The following is a 22,956-nucleotide window of genomic DNA, read 5'->3' as shown; positions in this document are numbered from 1 at the left end:
CTCAAAAGTGGACCCTCTGCAAACCACAATTCCTCTCAAAACTGGACCCTCTGCAAACCACAATTCCCTCAAAACTGGACCCTCTGCAAACCACAATTCCCTCAAAACTGGACCCTATGTAAACCACAATTCCCTCAAAACTGGACCCTCTGCAAACCACAATTCCCTCAAAACTGGACCCTCTGCAAACCACAATTCCCTCAAACTGGACCCTCTGCAAACCACAATTCCCTCAAAACTGGACCCTCTGCAAACCACAATTCGCTCAAAACTGGATGTTTTTGTCAGTCCCATTATAAATAGCATTACAGAACAAGACCTTTCTAAAACAGACACCCCTTTCTGTAGTTTGTTGTAGGTGTCTGGTTTAGAGGAATTTCACTATTAATGAATTAGTGTATGTAATCATTTCTATTTTTTGTCTTCAGGAGACTTTGTTCTTGGTGTTACGGCTGTTGATCCCGATGTGGGCAGCAATGGAAAGGTGACCTATTCATTGTCAGGAACGGATGCCAATAAGTTCCAGATTAACCCTAACACTGGTGTGATCACTGCCGCTCAACGACTTAGCGGATCTTCGGCTTCCTATCACTTCCAAGTGACAGCATCCGATCAGGTAAATGTTTGTCTTTAAAACTATTTTAGAGTTCTTTTGTAATATAAACATGATTTTAAAATGAAGATATTGTGTACTTAAATTGGAGGATCCTAGTGGAACACTTCATATATTGATTTTATCCCATGTCTATCTTCAGTGTTCATGGTCTTATCCACTGGTAGCTTTTAGGAGAATGTTTGAAAAAAAAAAAGTTATTCAAGATGTGCATATAATTTTTTAATTAGAATATTGTAAATACTAATAATTAATAATATAGTTCGTATCTTATTTTTCAAAACCATTGGTGCAGTATCCTTAATGTTCTGCAATTATAATTGTTTTCTGTGTGAATATTCTTATGGGGATAATGTTTAATAATTTAGTTATTTTTAAACTGCTGTGTTTCAGGGCACCACTCCTTTGAGCCACAGTGTGAATGTTAAAATCACCATGTTGGTCAACAACAGTCATCGTCCTGTCTTCAACTCATTTGACTCAAATCTTCAGATCCTCGAAAACTCACCTGTTCATAAGATCTTAACCACAGTGAAAGCCACCACAACTCGAACCAATGAAGTCATTTATAACATCGCTGGCGGAAATGTCAATCGCGGATTCACAATCCATCGTTCAAATGGAACCATCTCTGTTTATGGCATCATTGATTACGAAACATCACAGACGCTTGATCTCTGGATTGAGGCTAACGATGGGGGTTCTCCTGCCTTGTTTACATACAAGAAACTTCCTGTTCGTGTTCTTGATGTCAATGATAATGCACCACGCTTTCAGCAGCTGCTGTACAACACAACAATAAAAGAAAATGTTGACAAGGGCAGCATGTTGGTGGTTGTTGCCGCGGGAGATGCAGATTCAGGAGACAATGGGAAGTTGGTGTATTCCATCGTGAGTGGTAACAAAAACAACACATTCACTATCGGGCGAAGTTCTGGGGTCATCACCACCAGGAACATTGTGGACCGTGAAGGATACGACTACTACCATCTGATTGTCCAAGCTGCAGATCTTGTAAGTTCTTAATGTTTGCATTATGAATTGCTTCTGCATCAAATCTCAGCATGGTAGGCAGTCTAGAAAAATTAATTAGTTGGTTTAATAGAAAGCATTTTATGTGTATTAAATTAAAATTAAATTAAATTACAAATTATGTATTTACATTTTATCTGCAGAAAGTGGCATTTAATAAATAAAAAAATAATAATAGAAAAGGTAGACTGAATTTGAAATTTTGATCTTGAGTGCAGATTAAACTTTTCATAATGCATTCTCAACATTATTTTTTTAAATATAAACTGTAAAATATTTTTAAAATTATTTATGTCAGACAACAGTTTAGAGATGTTTAAATACCGGATCGATGTATATTTTAAAGTTTGTAAAATATTTATTAAAGTAAAGAAGTTTAAAAAGTGATAACTGATGCTGAAATTCCCGTAATATTCAAGTGATTGCTGTTTAAGGGTGACATAAATACATACAATTTGACCAACTATTGACTTGATACATGAGATTCAAAATATTACTTCTATTTCAGGGATCACGTTCACGTTCATCAACCTGCACTGTTCAAGTTCATGTGTTGGATATGAATGATAACCCATCAAAATTCACACGTCAGTTCAAGGTGGAAATTTCAGAAAACATGCCTTATGGTTCTTTCGTCATCCAGATCACATCTACAGATAAAGACATCGGAATTAATGCTGTTCCAAGATACAAACTGTCTTCCCAGATGGACAAATTTGCAATTGATCCAACTAGTGGTAACATCACTACTAAAGTGGTCTTGAATGCTGAACAGCAGCAGAGGTACTTCCCAGAAATAAAAGTCACCGACGGAGCATTCACAATATCCACTCGTGTCAGTATTCGCATAAAGGATGAAAATGACAATGCACCTTTTTTCTCAGGTGACTCATTGAGTTTTGACTTCCAGGAGCATCAAGATCCAAACACTGTGATTGGCATTTTGAAGGCCTCTGATAAGGATGTCTCAGCTCCCAACAACCGGTTCATTTTCTCACTCAAACGTCCATCAGATTTGTTCAGTCTCGAGGCAGACTCAGGAAAACTGTTGGCTCTTCAGACAATGTCTTACGTTCACACCTCAGAAGGTCCTTCACCATCTAACAGGCACTCTCTGGATGTCATTGTTTCAGATTTGGGATCCCCAGTGATGTCTTCTGAGACCACAATCGTCATCACCATAGTTGATGCCAATGACCATCCTCCAATATTCCTGGAAGATGAATACTTTTCGGCAGTACCCCAGAATTCAGCAGTTAATGATCCAGTTATTCAAGTTAAGGCAGAAGATACAAAAGACTTTGGAATAAATGCTGAGAAATCCTATAGCATTTCTGGTGGCAATGGAACCAGGTATTTCTCTGTACAGCAGGACACTGGTGTTGTCTATGTCAGATCCTCACTCATTGGTTTAAAAAGTCAAGATGTGTATTTGATTGTTAAGGCAACAGACAAAGGGAATCCACCTCAGTCATCTACTGTGCCTGTGCATCTCTCTGTTACAGATGTGAACAATCATACACCTGTATTCAAGAATATTGTCTTCAGAAAGAGCTTTAGAGAAAACATTGGTGTAGGATACATAATTGATACTCTAGTGGCCACAGACGATGATACTGGTTTGAATGGACAAGTTAAATACATTATTACATCTGGAAATAATAATTCCTTGTTCTCTATAGGAAAAACAAGTGGAGTTTTAAAAGTTGGAAAAGAACTTGATTTTGAAACTGTTCCCATTCATTATCTGAACATCACAGCTCGAGATATGGGTTTGCTGTTCAAGGAAACATCAGTAATTTATACTATATCTCTTCAGGATGTTAATGACAACCCTCCACTGTTCATGAAATCTGTTTTTGATGCATACATCCCAGAGAATTCTGAAACTGGAACAAGCTTTTTCACTCTACAAGCTCATGATGCTGATAGTGGTGACAATGCAGTCATCCATTATAACATTGTGGGTAACAATGAGCAGGTAAAGACACTCTTCTCTATAGACCAGAACTCTGGCATCCTTAGAGCCAAGGGAGACCTTGATTATGAAGTCACCAAAAATTACGAATTGTCCATCATGGCTTTGAATCCGGGCTCTGCCAACATGAAATCAGTCGCCATGGTGAATGTACATGTGACAGGAGTGAATGAATTCTATCCCATGTTTACTCAAGCACAATACCGGTTTGAAGTGCATGAATCAACAGCGCTGAATTCAACAGTTGGTCAGGTCTTTGCTTCAGACAAGGATGATGGCACTGATGGGATTGTTTATTACTTTCTGATTGGCTCCAGTAATCTTAAAGGTTTCCAGATTGACCATCGTACGGGCACCATTTATGTTTCCAGACGACCTGATTATGAATCATCCCCACAGATAACCCTCACTGTGATGGCCAAGAACTGGGGGAGCATCCATGGCAATGACACAGACCAGTGTGTGGTGATCATCGGTGTGGAGGACTCGAACGATCCACCAGTTTTCAGTCAACAGCTCTATAATTCAAGCATCAGCGAAAACTCTCCAAGAGATACCTCTGTAATACAGGTCTCGGCAACTGATAACGATAAGCTCCCAGAGAACCGTCAGTTTGTGTACAAGATACTCTCAGGAAGTGGAGGCTCACGATTCAGAATTGACCCACACAGTGGCATCATAAAGACAACAGGGCAAGGGATCTTGGACAGAGAAAAGGAGCTTTTCATCAGTGTCGTGGTTGGAGCTGTAGACTCGGGTTCACCTCCTGAAACAGGTGGGTAAACTGGCTCATTACATGACATCAACACACTCGCATGCTGTGGTTGCAATCAACCGTAAAGTAAACTTGAAAGTATTTATCATTATTCTGTTTCAAATTATGATAAATATTTTTGTTGGTAGAGTCCTCAGTGGGCCCATTCTCAGATTGGAAATTTCCTCAACCCAACCCAAAACATTATCTTGCTGCTAGTGGAAAAGTATGGCAGGTTATCTTTAAAATCTTTACCAAATGTATAACATGCAATAGCCGATAATAATAATAATGCAGTGTGCTCTAGTGGTATTGTTAAACAAAACTAACTTTTTAGTTTCATTTTACATGAATACTGTAAATGCACTTTATATACAAGATGAAGAATATTATTATTAAAAGTTGGAATTCTGTATAATTAAGTATAGACTTTAAGTTTTAATAACAATGACCTTGTACCTTTAATTCAGTAATTTCTCTCATAAGGCTTCTTCCTTTATAATGTGCCTAGAACAATAAAACTAGCACTCGGAAAAATAAATTGAGGTGTGAAAAAGTAATAGAAAAGATAGGTTTTTCTCATTGCATTGAGTTATATATCTGCAATATGTACAAGTGACATGCAACAAAACCATGTATTTTTATGATCATATGCCAAATAGAATATTTGACTAAAATATACATTTTGTTTTTATCAGGAACAGCAACAGTGAAGATTTATCTTATGGATGTCAATGACAGTGGACCCGAATTCAACCCTCCTGTACTCGAAGCATATGTCCTAGAAAACCAGAATGGTGGAAGGCATGTGATCACTCTCTCCCAGTACACAAATGATTCCGATGCACATCCAAACCGAGGTCCTTACCGGTACCATGAACTCAATGATCCTACCATGCAGCAGTTTCAGATTGGTGAGAGAAGTGGGATTGTAACAACCAAGGTGAAACTTGACCGTGAAGTAACACCAAAATTTATCGTCCCAGTTGTTGTTACTGATGGTGGAAGGCCAACGCAAACATCCACTCTTTCTTTTACCATAATAGTACAGGATCAAAATGATAGTCCACCTGAAAGCAGACAGCTGTTGGTTGCTCTGATGCTTCTTGATGGGATGGAAACTGCTGGGAAAATAGCAGACGTCAGACCTGCAGATTCAGACATTGTTGGAAATTACTCCTGTTTCATTGTGAATGGAAAGGATGATGTGTTTTCTATATTTGAAAACTGTGACTTGCGGGTAACAAATAATCCACTACTTAAGCAGTTATATTCTTTAAAGATAAATGGCTCTGATGGAAATCCAAACCATCAGTCGGTAACTTACGACATATCCGTGAGTGTCACAAATTATGATAATAGAACTATTGATAATTCTGTTGCTATGCTTTTAGGGAACATTGAGGTAGAGTCTTTTCTGGAATTGCAGTATGCTTCATTTATGACAGCTGTACGAAGTGTGGTTGGGATTCAGAATTCCGGAATTGTCTACAGTATTAAACCTTTTGCATCCGATGTTCTTGTCTTTTTGGCTGTTCAGCAGCAGAATGGAAACTACTTCTCCAAGTCATCGCTAAAACAGCAGCTGAGTAATGCAACACGGAAAATTGAGTCTGCTTCAGGTGTTCGCATAAAGGATGTGTCTTTTGGCAGCTGCAAAACCAATCCCTGTAAGAATTTCGGCACCTGTGACACGAGAGTTGTGATGACTTCTGGATACACAATCAACAATTCACCCAAGCTGATCTGGACTTCTGCCACACCAGAGATCCAAACCTTCTGCTGGTGTATGCCTTCATACACAGGTCAGTTCTGTGAGATACCGCTAGAGCGATGTGGAGGTGACTACTGCTACAATGGCGGCACATGTCTGACAAACGATGATGGTAACAAGCAGTGCCACTGCGTTCCAGGTTGGAGCGGTCCCAGTTGCCAGGACGATGTCAACGAATGTATCCGGCAGCCATGTCAAAACGGCGGAAGCTGCATCAATACGAAAGGATCGTTCTACTGCAAATGTGCTGACGGTTTTTATGGCAATCTTTGTGAAAGTAGCAGCCACTGCAGATCTCATCCATGTTTGAATGGTGGCACTTGTCGAGACGTCTCCAACAGTTACGTTTGCCAGTGCAAGTATGAATATTTTGGTTCTAGGTGTGAAAAATTAAGCAGAGGATTCAGCGAGGGGTCGTACATTCTTCATTCCTCCATGACACAGTTCAGCAATATGGAAATCAGTGTTTATTTTACCACAGTCAAAGAAAATGCCCTGCTGCTACTGAACCTTGTGACTGTTAATGGCTCTCCTCTCGGTTTTGTTGCACTGGAGATAGTTCGTGGAAATGTGAGATTTTCCTTTAAACTTGGCTCGACACACCCGAAAAGACTGACCGTGATGTCCAGGGTATCTGATGGATACTGGCACAAGGTGGAAGTCAAGAAACAGCATGAGGTAAGTACCCAGTGCTGATGTACGTGTCCCAGTGAAAATATATTAGTTTTGCAGCCATTTCACTGTAAATCTACCGTTTCTTTTGCAGTTATTTGACATATATTTACGAAACTTGAGGATAGCTTTTCTTATATGCCTGTTTTGTCTTGCTTTGGTTAAAGCAAGTAAAAAAAAATATAAAATGTTTTGTTCAAGTATTTTGTACTGGTATTGATTTAACTCATTGGTCAATCTAACGGTAATTTTTGGACATCTTTTATTATTTAGTATTTAGTTTAATGAAAGGTTAAAGGGATTTCTTATTAAGCATATTTGTTTTGTTTTTCTATGAGGTATTAATTTATTTTGTTTTTAATTTGAGAAGTAAATTTTGAGTTTTACCAATAATTGTCACAGTAGAAGTATTGAACATTTTAGCTTAATGATAAAATATATGACTGGATTCTAAGATCTCATGAGATCAGTGTCAGTTGAATGTTCCAACTGGTATTCAGTGACAGGCATATTTCAGTAAATTGTCTGTAATTTAGAAAGTTTACTGCTAATAGCTAATATAAGTTAGTACTTGTGGAAAGAAGTTTTATTCTCTGTTGGATATAAAAGAGCCCTTGATACTAATGGAAAACATTAACAGGTTTCGTCTTTTTGACTGTCAGAATTACAAAATGTTTGACATCCAATAGCCGATGATTAATAAATCAATGTGCTCTAGTGGTGTTGTTAACTTGTCTCATACTTTAAATTACAATAAATTTAATAACAGTAGCCATTGATTAAAAATTAAATTTGAAAGGGTTGCGATGGCTTCTTTAAACAAGTATTTTGTGTCTTTGCTATTGTCAGTTGATAATGTATGAATCTATATTTTACAAATAAAATCTAACTTTTAATGATTAATCCTTGACTGTTACTGATATTTATGTCATTATAACCAATTGATTTGTTTAATGTTAGCATGAAAACATGTTTAATTTTAGGAGTAAAAAAGCAAAATGATATTTAAAAAATTGTTAGGGTGTTTTGGGTTTTTTTTTTTTTTTAATCTTCTTTTTTTTAAAATATCCCCCCACCTACCAAGAAAGTAATAAAACTACTTCAGACTACAAAACTGTCATGTTTGATAGCTTCTGTTATTGTTTTTTAAAAGTATTCTTAAATAATGCATACATTTGCACCTTATAATTTCACTGTATTCTACACTGACAATTTAACTTTGTTGTTTTACAGATATCTTATGTATACAGCTTAATCATAGTTGGTATAACTTGTGGACCGAATTCTCACACTGTTAGGGTCTGGTCATCTGATGTTAGCTATGTTGTGGGCACGCTGTACACTTGGGTTTAATCCTGCCATACGATAACTTACTGTTTGATTGACAGTTTATCTTTGTGCAGGGTAAGCCGCACTGGGGTGCTGATAGCGTTTCGGGGTGACCGTGCCATCTCTGAGCTATGATAAATCCAAAATCTGTAATCATGTTTCTCATGTGGAGTTTTCAGAGAATTGTCATGAATTTTGAATTAGAAATTTTAGAAATTTGTTCAACGCATGTTTGAGAAAGTCACTAGCGCTCACAGAAGCTGTGGCTAGTACCCAATGTATTATAGTAATGCAGTTGATAATTTCCACTAGTCCTCACAGAAGCTTTGGCTAGTACCCAATGTATTATAGTAATGCAGTTGATAATTTCCACTAGCCCTCACAGAAGCTGTGGCTAGTACCCAGTGTATTATAGTAATACAGTTGATAATTTCCACTAGCCCTCACAGAAGCTGTGGCTAGTACCCAGTGTATTATAGTAATACAGTTGATAATTTCCACTAGCCCTCACAGAAGCTGTGGCTAGTACCCAGTGTATTATAGTAATGCAGTTGATAATTTCCACTAGCCCTCACAGAAGCTGTGGCTAGTACCCAGTGTATTATAGTAATACAGTTGATAATTTTATAGTAATAATTTTCACTAACCCTCACAGAAGCTTTGGCAAGTACCCAGTGTATTATAGTAATACAGTTGATAATTTCCACTAGCCCAGACCAAACATTCACTAGCCAGGACTGAGGGCTAGTGGATTTGTTGATCCCTGAATTATGTAAGACATAAGCAAACATACACTTTTTAGGTCTCATTTCTGAAATATTAAATGTCAGAACTAAAACGAGAAACTGTTAAAGATTCACATATAATTTAGCATAATTAAAATTTATTGTGTATGTTAAGTTCTGGCACGAAAAATACATTTACAATGTAGTTGAGAGTTTTAATTATGATCCTACCCTCCCCCCCCCCCCCCCCCCCCCCCCACCATTTCACATGTTTTGTAATTCATAAATGTTTATGAATTATTAAAAGTTACCAGTATGTTACTTCTTAAATGCTGTTCCTTTTTATTCTCATCTTAATGCTTTTTTTTAAATTATCAAATGTAAATTTAGTTAAATAGTAAAATGATATGAAATAAAATGTGTATATAATTTTACATTTGTTATACTCCAAAACAAAATCCAACTTTTAAGAAAATATTTATGAAAATAAGTAATGTTTTTCTTTCTCAAATTTGTTGATCGGTTTTTAGCTAATTTGTATCTTATTATTTTAGTTCGTGTATGTTTTTATTATCCAAATGGAATTAACTTGTAGGATGCTCTAGTGAAGTACGTGACATTTGTATGACAAGCTCTTTTGGAAAGAATATCCAGCTGTGATTAACAATTATCTGGCACATAGAGATAGGGTAGCCTAGCTTGGAGACCGACACAGGAAAATGTCATTTGACATACCTGTACTGTCATAGTACCGAAAACTAAATGTCTTTGACTGGAATAATTTCTGTGCCCTGAAGAGCCATTTTAAGTTGATTAACAATATTTGTATTCTGTTTTGATGACACACCTATAATCCCACTTCTAATTCCTGGACACTCATAACAGCTAAAATATGTAAATATGTTTTTCAATACTGACGAAATTATTTTTCTGAATTTAGCATATATTTGTTTAATCCCAACAATTGTTATTGATTAATCAAAGGTTATACTACTATACTAATATTGTCCCTGTCTGTATAGAGTGAGAAATCATGCATTTGATATTTTGAATAAAGAATCCTGTGTCTTTCACTTTGCAAGAATCATTTTAATTTTCTTTCAAATATGGTTATCATTATATATAAATCTCTAGTATATCATATTTATACATGTGACTGCAAAACAAATTCCAGTTAAAATTTATTCTATTCACTTTTGTAAGGTCAGTGTGTGTGAGTTTGTTTTTTGTTTGGGGTTTTTTCATTATTAATATAGAAAAGTAAAAAGTGAATTATTTGTTGTAGTTATTTATTCCATATATACATGTTTTATGTAATAGAAACTTCTTTAATGTTTCAGAGTGTAGTACTGAAAGTAATAAAATGTCAACAAGATTCGACTACATGTGAAGAATGCTTTGATAATGATTCCAGTTGTTACCAATCTCTGACTGACGATTCTGGGTAAGATGTGTATAATATTTCTTTGTTTGCTCACAGAATGAATTAAAAGAAAATCTGGCTTTTGAAAATTGTAAAAATTTGCCAAAAATATTTCCAATTTTTTCATGTAACTTTTAGAAGCAAACAAAATTCCTGGCATTTATTCCTGTGCAGAAATATAGTGCCTGTTCTATGTTCGTTTTGAAAAAATTATATTGTTGGCAGATTGGCAAATTTTGTTTGAAAATGTATCTAGCTAGATTAAGTTTTTCTTTGGCACATCAAATGCAGTAGAACAAAGGTTTGTTAAGTATGTTCATTCTTGAATGAGTTCAGTTGAAAAATTTAATACATGTGTATAATCATTTTGTGTTCCACCAACAAAATTTAATAGCAAATAACAGTTTAATAAACCCTTAGATTTGGGAATGGTTTTATTCAAATATTCACTAATTGTGAATTTATGTCCATATTTTGTGTTTGATGTTTGCCTGAGAGAAAAACCCACTGACCCCTCTCCCTAACACCTCTGTACAATCTGGATGTGTTCTGACATTTGACCTCCTCCTCAATGAAAATGTAAAAGTACAGTTAAAAACTGGGTTACATGTTTATCGTTCTCTAACAATGTACATACTGTAGTTGGAGATAAAACATATCAGGACCATGAGAGAATCATTCTGGACATCGGATTGTGACTTGCTTGTAAATACTGCCATTCTGTGTTAACACGGTTCAGCAAAAAACAACAACAGTTAAATTGATCTCATGTTTTCAACATGTAGTATCAGTTCAGTTGAGTTCATTTTGGCTTATTTTTGTGTTTATATCCAATTAAAATTCAAGCATGATGTCCTGAACACACACATCAACTATTTAGGATCTGTTTTTAGAACAGTTTAGTGAGGAAGAGTTGTTTTAGTGTAATGTATAGTTTTGTGCCATCCTGCTCCTTGGTTAGTGCCATGCTTTTCAAGGTCAAACGAGCAATGCTTATGATTAGATTTTTAAGGACTTTAAAAAAAAAAATTAAAATTGACTACACCTATTTAAATTTTTTACTAATCAGATTGTGGTAGTGACAATGCATTTGGAATAGTACTGCATGTATGCATTGAATGCTTGAAGCATAAACCATATAAAATTATATTTTATTCTACAGTGTTTCTAACACTAACTTTTCAGTTAGCAGTGCTTTCATAAAAAAAAAGCAGAATAATATTTTATGAAATGGTATTTATGTGCAATGTATATCAAATTAATGTTGTTTCTTTTAATATTCTCAAAATATATTTACTACGAAATGTAAAAAAAAAAAGGTTCTTAATACAAGTTATTAGTATAATTCAAATATTTGATAGCAAATGCCCTATGAAATTCAGTTATTATTATTATTTATTGCATTTATTGAGTGCATAACAAAAGCCGTTTTTCAGGTGAACTAACCTGATGCATTATTCAGAAAATAAATTGTCAATTAGGTGTCCTATTATCAGATGGTGAGGACTACTTGTCACATTGCCAACCTGACAAATATTGTGTCCGAGCCAAATACAAATTGGCGCTGGTAGACTCTTGTCACCTGATTGTGTGGACATGGAATGTGTTTGGATCTAGAACACACACACACACTTCCTGACAGTGATTTTATCCATATTGGTTAAATGGAGATGGGGATCCGATGGGGGGATTTTCTCACATTCCTTTCATTATATTAATATACTTGTAGTGCCATACATTGTGTTAAGGGCTGAGATGTAGCCAGTGGTTACTAAGAGAACTCACTATAAGTGTGACGGGTGGTAGAATGTTGGGGTTTTTTTTTTTGTAGATATACCATATCTTGTTACAGTGATTTTCTTTTATCACTATCAAGCCAAAGTGTCACAGCATGCATTTGTCCTTTAAAAAAAAATTTCTTTCTAAGATGATTATCTTTCCAAAATTGATAATGCAACTCTGTTGTGAGGACTATAATTTGACCACATTGCTATAATAATGAATTTTAAATTACTTTATAAATATCAATACTAAATATCATTTCTGCTGTTAAGGACTTGAAAAATACATTAATAATTTAAATATACTTTATTCTGAAACCACTTTCTAATTAGTCATTTTAATGTATTTGGTTAGTGTATTTTATTTCAAAAACTAATTTCTGATTGGTCAGTCTCTTTTGTTTTCAAATTTGGCACTGGATGTGTGAAGGACATCAATGGATTGGAAGCTTAAACACACTAATATTTAAAACATATTTTATTTCAGAAACAGTTTTCTGAAGGGACAATTTCAGCATTGGTAGTATTTAGGATATCATTTTCTGATTGGTTAATTTGATATATTTTATTTCAGAAATAATTTTCTTATTGGACAGTCTCAGCATTGGTAGTATTAATGATGTATTTTTTGTGCTGTGGTGTCGTTAAACATCTATTCCATTCTATTCTATGATAGTATTAAGGATATAAAATTCTGATTGGTCAATTTTATTTATTTATCTATTTTATTTCAGAAACCTTTTTCTCATTGGACAATCACTCAGCATCGGTGGTGTGAATGACATCAATGATGTGCTACAGTACAGCGGTGACATCGCATCACATGATTTTGTCGGCTGTGCGCACAGCTTCATGGTAAACAGCCGTGACATGCTGGACACGTCGGGGGCCAGGGACAAGAGAGGCGTGATGACATCGTGTGTTCGGAAGAGTCCTCGAGGATCCTGCTCTGCTAACCTCTGTCAGAATGGCGGTACCTGTGTAGATGAATGGACATCGGCCAGATGTTCGTGTTCTAACAAATACATGGGGCAGCGGTGTGAACAAGGTAAATTTAATACAGTTCAGTTCTTTCTAATAACATGGGACAATGCTACAAGATAAATTTAATACAGTTGGCTCTTTGGATCAGGTCTTTTTAATATTAATCATGTGACACTACTATGATCAAAGTAAATTTAATACAGTTGGCTCTATTAGTTCAGGTCTTTCCAATAAAATGTGACAATGCTATGAACAAGGTAAATGTAATACAGTCGCCTTTAGTTCAGTTCTTTCTAATAACATGGGACAATGCTATGAACAAGATAATTTAATATGGTTGACCCTTTAGTTCAGGCTTTCTATTATTAAACATGGAACCATGCTACAATCAAGTTGACCCTTTAGTTTAGGCTTTGTAATATTAAATATGGGTCAACACTACGACTGAGGTAACTTTAATATAGTCAGCCCTTTATATTTCTGATAATACGGAACTATGCTATGAACAAGGTAAATGTAATACATTGGACATTTTTGTTCAGATCTTTCTAATAACATGGGACAATACTATAAAGAAAGTACATTTTAATACAGTTGTCCCTATTAGGTCAGGTCTTTCTAATACTAAACATGTAACAATGCTGTGAACAAGGAAAATTTTATTCAGTTGGCTCTTTAGTTAAGATGTTGCTAATAACATTTATTATATTACTTGCAAATGGGAAAGCTGTTATTGATGTTATTTTATTTTTAATGTTATCTTGTAAGAAGTTAAGAGATTTGACTGAACATCAAAATGCTTAGAAATGTACCGATTGCATTGGTTACGATTGACATATTTCATGTAATTGGTTACACTGCAACTTATAAATCATTTCTAATGTTCAAAAAGGGTAACTCTTACAACTGATACCATATTGTTTTTGTCAGAATGGGGTGGGGGCGAGACATAGCCCAGTGGTACAGCACTCGCTCAATGCGCGGTCGGTGTGGGAATGATCCCCAATTGGGCTATTTCTCGTTCCAGCCAGTGCACCACAACTGGTGTATCAAAGGTTGTGGTATGTGGGATGGTGCATATAAAAGATCCCTTGCTGCTAATCGAAAAGAGTAGCCCATGAAGTGGCAACAGCGGGTTTCCTCTCTTAATATCTGTGTGGTCCTTAACCATATGTCTGATGCCATATAATTGTCAATACAATGTGTTGAGTGCGTCATTAAATAAAACATTTCTTTCGTTCTTTCTTTGTCAGAATGGGAACCATTTGGATTTGGTGCCGATTCCACAGTGAAGTACAAGCTGCGTGAAAGCTACAGACGAGACCAGCAGGTGTCTAAGGGCCGGAATCGTAGAGCAGGGGACAGCTCCAGCATCAAGCTGAGATTCATGACTACATCGGCACAGGGAACACTGTTCTATTCAGCAACAGAAGACACCAAATGTGTCCTTTGGGTATGACATTTCCTATATTCAAAGGATTAAAATGTCAGCCCCAGCATATAGTATCTTCTTTTTTTTCTCATATTATTCATAATAATTAATCTCATTAAAATGTTCATGAATGTTAATACACTGTTGTTCACATTTAATAAACCTTAAATCATTAATAAATGATCCCCGTTTGTGGACTTGTTGGGCTATTTTTCGTTCTAGCTAGAGCACCACCATTGATATATCAAAGGCCATGGTATGTGCTATTCTCTCTGTGGGATGATGTAAATATAAAAGATCCCTTGCTGCTATGGAAAAATGTAGCAGATTTCCTCTCTAAGACTATATTTCAAAATTACCAAATGTTTGACATTCAACTGCCGATGATTAATGTCATTAAACAAAACAAATATTTTAACTTTTAATGACTTTATTTTTCACAGATACAAGATGGCAAGGTCAAGTTTGTGCTAACTCCACCGAGTGCTGTGAATGATCCTCTTGATGCTGTCAGCGTTGATGTAACAGATGGCTCATGGCATAACGTCACTGTCACTGTCACTGGCAGCACCTTCGTAGTCAGCCTCGATGGCAAAGACTCCATGTCAAAGGACTTTGGACAGCGTTACAGCTTTGCATCACTGGAAGTTGAAGAAATGGCATTGAGTGGGGCTAGAGTTGTGCCTTCAGGAAACACCATAGCAGGTACTGAATTAGGAACAAGAAGATGAATTTTTCTAATAGATTTTAGTTAAGCTCATCTCAGCTGAGAATATAGTATCTGATGTTGGGCCAACTTTTCAAAAACACAGTTGTTTGGTTTAACTTGACAGAAAAGATTTAATGACAGAAAACAAATCCCAATTTTTTAACCAAAATTTCTTTTGATTTAACCTTTCTTGTTGTATGCGGTTGCTAATAGGCTACTGGTATCTAATCAAGTTAACAGGTTGGCAATGGAGACAATTGTCCCTGAAGAGCTCTTGTTATGTATTTTGACCTAAATTGTATACAGTTTGATTGATATTAGTGTCTGAACTCAGTCTGAGCTCAAGGCTAAGCTCTAAAACATGATTCATGATAAATCACAAACTTGGACATGGTTTACAAGAATTAATACCTTACAGTTCAGATATTAGTGTATAACTGATTCTATTTAAAGTTTTGCAGACTGATGATTACTTCAAAATTAGTATTGACTTGCTATTAAGTTTTTTCTTTCTTCTTTTTAGGTTTTAGTGGGTGTATCTCTGAGTTTCTGCTGGATGGTGACAAGCTTCCATTCAACGGCCTGACCAAGCGCTATGAGATTACAATGAGTGAAGGTGTCCAGAGTGGCTGCAAGGCTCTGTGCTCCAACAACCCATGTGATGAGGGTCAGACCTGCTCTGTGAGTGGAGAGAAGTTCATGTGTGTTGGCAGTGGTGGTGGACTGGAAATTGGAATCATCATCGTCATCGTCTTCTTTGCCATTCTCATTGTGGCTATCATTGTGGTGTTCATTGTGCTACGCAAACGCAGGGATCTGTGTCGGAGAATCTGCATGAAAAAAGAAGTGAAGGCAAATGGAAATCTCGGCAGCAGAAGTCTTAGTGGTTCTCAAGACGTACATGATTCTGGTTATGGAGAAAACGGAAATGTTGAGGACATGTTCATTCAAAATCATATCACCAATGGGCTGATCTTACAAAAGTCGGGGCTTTCTGTAAGACCCGATCTGATTGGCTCAAATGTGATTGGCAGGTCGATGCCACAACCGCTGCAGTTTGATGATGGAACAGTGATCATAGAACATGGAGAACATGGTCAGATGAGACCTATTGATGACAATATGCCAGAACATTATGATCTGGAAAATGCCAGCAGTATTGCTCCCTCCGATATAGATGTGGCATTGCATTACAAACACTACCGCAGTGGCAAGGAACCGAAATACAAAGCAAATCAACATTTATCTCATTATCATAAATCACACATCCCAAATTCTCTTGCTGAGAATCCATTGACTGTCTCTCATGGCCGCTCGGGGTCGGGCCTTTCCCGGGAAAGTCCAGGTGCAAACAAGATGAATGGATACCCCAAAATGAGCCCAGGGTCTTTCGAAGGCTCAGCGGTATCCATGCCAGCCCACCAGAGTCCATCCATGGCTGGGAATATCAAGAGACCCAGTTCAGCCCAGCCTGCGGTGCGGCATAGTCCGATGCCACACAGTCACGTTAGTCCGCTATCTCAGTTAAATATGAGAAACACACCTGTACAAAACATTCATATGAACAATTCTCAGCATTCTCTAGGCAGCCATCACAGTCATACGAGTTCTAGTTCGTCTGCCACTAGAATTCCAAATGGGCATCATCCTAAATCAGCAAAAGCATCAAGAAAGCCTTATTCAACTAAAGGCCTGACTGTGGAGGAAATCAATCGTCTGAATGCTCGGCCAGACCGCAAGAGTCCAGTGAGCATGCTCGAAGCTGTGTCTTCCTCCAGCGATGATCGTCTTCGCCGACAGAAGATGAAACCCGTTGAGCATAGCCACATTTTGTTAGAACCCCCCGATTCCAGTTCGGAGGATAGTGGAGCTAATGACTCTTTTACTTGTTCGGAATTCGAGTATGAACCCGACCATAAAACTCGTTCTGATTTCGATCCAGGGATTATGATATTCTCAAAACTGACTGAGGTCGAAAATGAAAATGACGATACACCGCAAAAACGACCTCCACGTTCAGATGGGATGGATTCGAACGGAGATTCTTTCACAAGTACAGTCATCTCAGGGGACAGTGCACTAGATGCAGCAAGAGTTCCAAATGGAGCATTTAATTTTGATGAACTGTTGAACTGGGGTCCCAACTTTGATAAGTTAGTCGGTGTGTTTCGTGATATAGCTTTACTTCCAGACAATACGACACAGACGTTAGAAGACGGTCCAGGAAATGATTATGAAGAGTATGTGTGATACAAGTGAATTCAAAATAGGTCTCTTCCTTTTTTTTCTTCTAATTATGAAATTCATCTCAATATTTTGGTCATTGTATCTCATTACATTGTGTCTGTCTCCAGTATCAAAGATTTTTTTTAAAGGATTTTTTTTTCTAATTATATTTCACTCACCGATTATCTGGTATTTGTTTTATTGTTTGTTTACAGAAACATTATATAGTTCAAAATAAGTGTCTCAAATTAGAATGTTGCACAAAATACTGTGAAACTTACCTGTAGGGAATATAATCTACAAGGGGATATGCAAGTTTACAGCAAAATGAAGTCTAGATCATCCATATATGCAAATATCTCATCACTGAAGTTTACTTTTTTGACAGATTTTTACATGATTTATTGCATGTTCAGTTTTGTACTAATTTTGTTGTTTAATATTTATGCAAATCTAAAGTGATTGCATTCAGCAAATTTTCAAATTGTAAATTTTGAAAATGAACTGGTGTTGAAGGTGTTAAATATCTTCTGTTTTTTAAATTCATAGTTGCTACAGTAATATACTAAAGTGAAAAATTGTGAAGACTGATCCTGAACAGTATACAATTGTTTTAAACAACATACTCAAGAAACTGCTCAAATTATAAAGCCTGGATTGTTTTCACTATCTCTATGAGATTACCAAACATCAAACAAGCTGCAAGCTGTAAATATACCTCATGAAAATGATTTCTTTATTTGTGAAAAACAGATTTTAGCAATAACGTTTAATATTGTACATTATGGATTATACATACATATATCTATATTATTGCAACGGTTCACGTGAACAATTTTATTATTGTAGATTATGTTTTATTTATGTTGAAGCATTACAAAATGTCATGGAAGCCTTTATGGAGCACACATTTTTCCTCTGGTCTTTTTTTTCTTCATGCAAATACTAAATAGAAAAATATGTTTATACATTTAATCGTTTCACATGAAATGTTCAAACATTTTGTAGTGATTGTCATCACTCTGGTCAATACCGGTATATTATTTACTATATTTGTAACCCAATTTCTGAAGCTTTTTTTTCTACCTTTCTTTTTTCTTTAATAATGCAGCCTTATGACCATATATCAGTGTTAATGCTATAATATGGCATTATTTTAAGATATTTCATCAACTCTCCCAAACAAAATCAATAAACTTGATGTTAAAATGGGAATCATTTTTAGATTATTACAGGTAAGCTGAAATTTGTATTTGATCAGCTCTCCCAAACAAAGTCAATACATTTGATGTTAAAATGGGAATCATTTTAGATTATTACAGGTACGGTGAAATTTGTGCTCTGTTCGGTTTCCTAATTAATGTGTAGTCTAACGAGGCAGGTAGAGCAGTATATCAATTAAAACTGACACCAGCACCCGTTGCTGTAGGAACAGACTACATAGCAGAAGTCAACCAGAGAAGCCTCTCTTTAAACAGCAACATTATTTTATATTCTGTTTTTGTTTCGTTATATTTATTACAGTCATTTTATATAAAACAGGTTGGTCTAAGTATAGCTCGAAAAATATTATGCAGTTATACATACACATACATGTATTTGAAAGATAGGACAAGATAGATTTGTAAAATGTCTTTTGAACATTGAATATATATTAACTTGATGGGATAAAAGCTGAATGATGACATTTGAATGATTACATAATTTGATAAATAATGTCTAGATTTGGTTTATGCAGAAACTAATAATAAGTATTTTCATTTTATATAAGATAAATAAATTAACCCTTTTTTTTTTTTTTTGCATAAAATTGCCGACTGATGATAACCTTTCAAATTGAAATCCTTCTCAATTTTATAAATTTTTGATGTGCTAAGACTATAATATTTTCTAGCAAACTTTTGGAAAACCATCCTGTATATATTTTGATGTATATGTAAGTCTCGCATTATGTGTCATTTTGAGTTTTTTGTGTGTGTATTTTGTAGTTTTCATATGGTTTTTAAAAAAGTTTCTGATAATACACTTTGACATTTAAGTTCACTTTTCTATCCATAAAGAATTGATCTATATAGTTTAATGTTAGGTGCTTTCATACGCAATGGTCTTGGATATCAGTCATTGATTGGTGTATCAAAGGCTGCTTGTACGTCATTATTCCATAAACTATCATTTTGTCAGCCTCTTAATATAATTGCTTAACTAATTTTTCGAGTGTTTGAGACCAATGGAAAAAACTTACTTTTATACCCCAAAAATTGAATTCTTTAAAAATTATTTGAACAAAAATAAGAAGAAATGTTCTGGTTTTTGTTCAAATAATCTATTAAAAATTCATATGTTTGTATAAAAGTCAGTGTTTTTAAATTTTTCTCAAAAACTAGTTGGTCAATTATGCTTAGAGGCTGATGATTTGTTATATAGGTCTACCCACCTCAATCATTGCACTTACTCATATGGTTGTTTTCAGAGACAAATGACGTATTTAATAATGTTACAAAACAAACTATTGGACATTTTTAAAGCACACACCTATAAAGAGAATATACTGGTTAATACGTGGATCTACGTAACATGTCAAACATCTTGCCATCATGGGACTACACATGTGCCCATTTTTATATGGTTTTATTCTAGACTTTTGTAGAAGGGTTTTTTTATTATTATTGATTTTGCTGGATATTTTATATGAGGAATAATAAAATTAAATATTTAATTTCTGACCTTTCTCATAATTACCTATGAAGTCAAGTAAAACTTGAAAATATATTATGTTTGTAATAAACACATCTTGTTTTTAAATTATTCATTTTACATTCCAAAATGATGCATGCATGATGTGTTTATGCCATTTACCATGTGATTGTAGTTTCTTACATTTTGGGCAATTATAATTCACATTTTTGCATATGCTTAACATTGTTTTGTGGGGAATGTTTTGGGTGTTTTTTTTAATTAAGTATAAATTATTAGTGTGTGTGTAAGTGAAGTTTTAAAGCTGTTTGTTATTTCTAAAGTTTATTTCTAAAGTTTGTAATTAAATTTTCCTTGCAATTATCAAAGTGGTTATGTAACAGATAAAAATCAACCTCCACCGAGGGGATTCAAACCACAGACCCTCAGTGTGAGATTCCAGCACTCTACCAACTGAGCTAATAGGGGTATTCCCACTAGCTACTGACAGTAGGAACACTTTATATCAACACTACTACAGTTATATTTCAGGCTTTCAGCAAATAGTACATTTTATGCTGGTATTTTTGTATTTAACATAATTTACTCTTAAAAGATTCATCAAATTCAACTTTACTCGTGTTAAAAAAGACAAAGAAATATCTGGTTTCCCATTTGTTTTACCACACATTTAAGGGTTTTTTATTAATAATATTGTCAGTAAAAATGTATTCCTCACATAACGATGAGAATTTGTGGCCAGTAGTGATTAAAATCATTAAATGCTAAAATGTATCACATATTAAAGCAGGGGTGTAATTTTGTGTTAACTTTAAATGTTCAAAATGTAAAATTATATTAATGGCAAGAAACGATTTATTTTATTTTATTATTACATGTGTATGTGTGTATGTTAAAATGACTTTGGTAGTGAACTAATTGTAAATAATGCACAATGATAGTGTGTGCCAATGTGTACAGAATGGCCTTAAACACTATGCAAGTTCACCAAAGAACATATCCCATTCTCATTGTGAGTGTTATTATTGTCAGATGTTTCAAATGGATTATGTACAGTTAGACTTGTCTATAAAGACCACCTAAGTAACAAGAAAAAAGACCTAATTCACAAAGCTTTCTTGAGTAACATCGCATAGTCCTTGGCACTCCTTGCATTGCATTGCGAGATCATAAAGGTATGAGAGTTTAATTAATTAAGTCCCTGGGTCCCTGTTAACACCAGAAGGGCCATGTAAAAGTTCCCTTTCTAATCATACACTCAGCAACATTAATTAAGTCCCTGGGTCCCTGTTAACACCAGAAGGGCCATGTAAAAGTTCCCTTTCTAATCATACACTCAGCAACATTAATTAAGGCCAGTAAATACTTTCTGCATTTTTCATTACGGTACAAAAAAGGTTTTGATTTTGGGTTTGGTTTTGGTTTTACAAAACATACAAAGATTGCATTTTTGTTCATTGTTATCACTGGACAAGATTTACTCGGACATTTAGAAGTCATCTGTGATTAAAAAGTGATGACAAATAATACATGTATTAGCAAAAATTTACAAAAATTCTACTGGTCCTTATTTAATTTTGTTGAGTATAGTAGTGGTTGTACGAGGTTCTCTTTATATCAAATTTAACTGTATGTTATTCTCATGATCATGTTATCTTGGATTCTCTGTGAATTGGTACATTTTAGTCATATCTGCTGTGAGAAGTCGACAGAGATTTTACAAAGTAAATTCACATTTTGTAATTATTACTAATAAATATTGATAAAGAATTTTGTACATGACCTAATGCCAAATAAATATTATTGAAATGCTTTCATGTTGATTTTCTCTTTAGTATTTATAATAATGATATTATTGTTGATTACCGGGGTAACAGTGGTTAAGCAGGTCTTGAAATACGAAGACAATTAAGGCGTGCTGGGTTTTTTTAAATAGCAGGCTAAAAGAAACATGGCCTGCTGGAAATAAAATAGCACGGGGTGAGTGGAGGGTTGGGGACAGTGTGTGGAAAATTAGGACCTCTGAGATGTTTGGGTTTTTAAAAATTTTATTATCCCCAGAAAATAGGTTATGTCAGGGTTGGGGATCCCTGAATCATCACCTGAACATTTAGCAATTGAATTAATTATGGGGGTTTTTTTTGGGGGGAGGGGGGGTTTTCAGACACACATGTAACAAGACAAACATACATCCAGTCATTCACACTGACATGTATTTTAGAGCATTATAAAATTAAAATATAACAGAATCACAAGCTCAGCCTCAGCTAAATAGAAGACGAGATTATCGTACATACATCAGTCTCTTGAAAACTGACCTGCACAATATTTTTGTAATTTTAGCAGGTGAAGTATTATTACATCTGCTAGGTCTAAAAAAAAGAGGACTTTTTTTTCACTTTTCACAGGCCGCTATTTTGAGCCCTGCTATATATTAATATTATATTTACAGATGTAAACTTCCGATGTTTTGTAAAATGGACTCTGTGATATATTAATATTATATTTACAGATGAAAATGTTCTGGATTTTCATGGAATTCCAGAGTTTTATGCTACATAGAACTTGTAGAACTTTATTCCATAGTGTAAAGATGTTTTGAAGCATACCACATAAAATGTAGGGAAAAGAAAGAAATGTTTTATTTAACGAGGTACTATTAGTCTCATGCAACTTACTGTGCTAGAACAACACACCACTAGGTAAGAATGAATAATAATATATATATTTTTTAAATCTAATTTTCTTTTTATGGGATCAAATATATGATTAAGGACCACACAAATAATGAGAGGAAACCTGCTATCGCCACTGTGTGGCTATTCTTATT

The 22,956-nt window shown here is 35.1% G+C and overlaps 1 protein-coding gene across 1 annotated transcript in view; it reads left to right on the top strand.

The window, feature by feature from the left end:
* The window catches only part of LOC121376522 (cadherin-related tumor suppressor-like), a 152,424-nt gene extending 130,486 nt beyond the window's left edge, over window positions 1–21,938 (top strand). The window contains exons 9-17 of the mRNA XM_041504417.1: window positions 429–616; window positions 1,007–1,627; window positions 2,154–4,398; window positions 5,076–6,829; window positions 10,218–10,321; window positions 12,816–13,129; window positions 14,319–14,518; window positions 14,941–15,202; window positions 15,730–21,938. Coding sequence (XP_041360351.1) covers window positions 429–616; window positions 1,007–1,627; window positions 2,154–4,398; window positions 5,076–6,829; window positions 10,218–10,321; window positions 12,816–13,129; window positions 14,319–14,518; window positions 14,941–15,202; window positions 15,730–17,456 — 7,415 coding nt within the window. The 3' untranslated portion in view covers window positions 17,457–21,938. The remainder of the gene's footprint in view (window positions 1–428; window positions 617–1,006; window positions 1,628–2,153; window positions 4,399–5,075; window positions 6,830–10,217; window positions 10,322–12,815; window positions 13,130–14,318; window positions 14,519–14,940; window positions 15,203–15,729) is intronic.
* Window positions 21,939–22,956: the final 1,018 nt, after the last annotated feature.

The sequence above is a fragment of the Gigantopelta aegis genome, chromosome 6 (assembly GCF_016097555.1).
Source record: "Gigantopelta aegis isolate Gae_Host chromosome 6, Gae_host_genome, whole genome shotgun sequence".
NCBI lineage: Eukaryota > Metazoa > Mollusca > Gastropoda > Neomphalida > Peltospiridae > Gigantopelta > Gigantopelta aegis.
The sequence above is the reverse complement of the archived record's forward strand: the minus strand, read 5'-3'. Positions and strand labels throughout refer to the sequence as shown.